The sequence below is a fragment of the Acanthisitta chloris genome, unplaced genomic scaffold, assembly GCF_000695815.1.
Source record: "Acanthisitta chloris isolate BGI_N310 unplaced genomic scaffold, ASM69581v1 scaffold25019, whole genome shotgun sequence".
Lineage (NCBI taxonomy): Eukaryota > Metazoa > Chordata > Aves > Passeriformes > Acanthisittidae > Acanthisitta > Acanthisitta chloris.
Genome location: NW_008692293.1, coordinates 8,642 through 10,183, shown reverse-complemented (window position 1 = coordinate 10,183; position 1,542 = coordinate 8,642). Strand labels below are relative to the sequence as shown.

Here is a 1,542-nt window from a genome sequence, read left to right as displayed (position 1 = left end):
TGTGTATCCCAGGGCAGTCCCAGCTCCTTGCTGTGTCCCTGGAGCTGTTCCATGCTGGCTGGATGCAGCTGGAACCTCCCTGGCTGCACTGCCCTGTGCCAGTGTTGAGCTGTGGGTCTGGCTGTGGCCTGTTTTGAGCTGGTTGATGCCTGTGCAAGGATTTCCACCAGCAGCAAACAGTCCCTGCTGTGAAATCAGAGGAGCTGCCAGGCTTTCCAGAGAGTTCTCAATGTCCCATCGTTTCCCAGCCCTACACACCAATTCCTGGGATCAGGCTGGAGCTGGACATCTCAGGCTGCCCAGGAGGGTGATGTGACCTGTCCTGGTTGTGGCCACAGCTTAGCAGAAAAGACCTGGAGTCTCTCAGAACTTAAGCTGAGATTTGCAAAGGCCTTTGGCTGCTTTTCTCCCTTAATCCCTGGGGAGTGAGGAGCCTCTGGAGGCTTTGAGAGCTCAGACCTTGTCCTCATCCTCACAACCTGAGTGGGTCCTGCAGTTCCTCTGCCCATCAGAGCTCCTTCTGCTTGCTACAGGCTGGGGAATCCCTCAGGCATCTCTCTGGGGGGTGGCTGCAGCCCCTCTGCACCTGGGAGGGATTTGGGAAGGAGCTATCCAGGTGGGAGAGGAGGGAGAACATCACTCTGCACTGCTGCAGCTCCCTGGAAGAGATGGATCAGCACATCCTCCCCTGTGTGTCTGTGCCCCACACAGCCTGGGGAGGCCCTGGTTGTGTTGGGGCTCTCAGAGCTGCTCTAAGCCCTCCCTGTACCCCCAAAATGATGTGTCTACCTGCCAAACCAGGGGCATTGCCTGACCTTCTGCCCCATCCCGTGCCCATGTTTCTTCATCTCCAACTAGCAGGAGCAAAGAGGTGTGTGGACTCCAGCACGAGACCTGTTTTTAAGTAGAGCCTTGTGGCTTGAGGAAGGGGTTGAGGGAGCTCAGCAGCCCAGGCTGAGGGGTAGGTACCCAGGCAGGGTGGCTTGGTGTGTCCCTGTGCCTGGTGGCAGTGTGTCCTCCCCCCTAGTCCTGCTCCAGGCTTGGTGGCTGTGCTGTTGGTGGAACTGTGGGGCTGTGCCAAGGTTTGGGGACCCACCTCAGGCTCTGCATCTTCCCTGGATCCCTTCCCCACTCTCCAAATTCTCTGTTCCCAGCTGTGCTGGCTTGAGGAGCCCACAAGGCCAGAGGTGCTTGGAGAGCTTCCCAGACTGGAGTGACTTTGGCATGGAAGACACACACTTGGACAGCCCCGAGGAGCCTCTGGGAGCACAGCAGGACACACACTGATGGCTCTGGGCACCTCCTCTGCCCTCCCAGGACCTGCAGCCCTCGCTGGGAGAGGGAGCACTGCAGAGCCAGAGGGATGGCCAAGCTGCTGGGACTGGGATTGCACTGGGAATTCAGCCTTGGCCTGGGCTCACATTCCCTTTCCCTGCTGCCTCCTGTGACGGTCCTCCATGTCCTAGACAGTGTTTGCATTAATCTCTTCTTGGAGAAGGGATCTAGTGGCTAGTGAATCCTGTGTTTGTTGTTCCCATGGCC

The 1,542-nt window shown here is 58.1% G+C and overlaps 1 protein-coding gene across 1 annotated transcript in view; it reads left to right on the top strand.

Moving 5' to 3' along the window:
• SNX11 (sorting nexin 11) overlaps nt 1-1,287 on the top strand; it is a 3,639-nt gene extending 2,352 nt beyond the window's left edge. The window contains exon 6 of the mRNA XM_009082611.1: nt 1,155-1,287. Within this exon, the coding sequence (XP_009080859.1) occupies nt 1,155-1,287 (133 nt within the window). The remainder of the gene's footprint in view (nt 1-1,154) is intronic.
• Nucleotides 1,288-1,542: the final 255 nt, after the last annotated feature.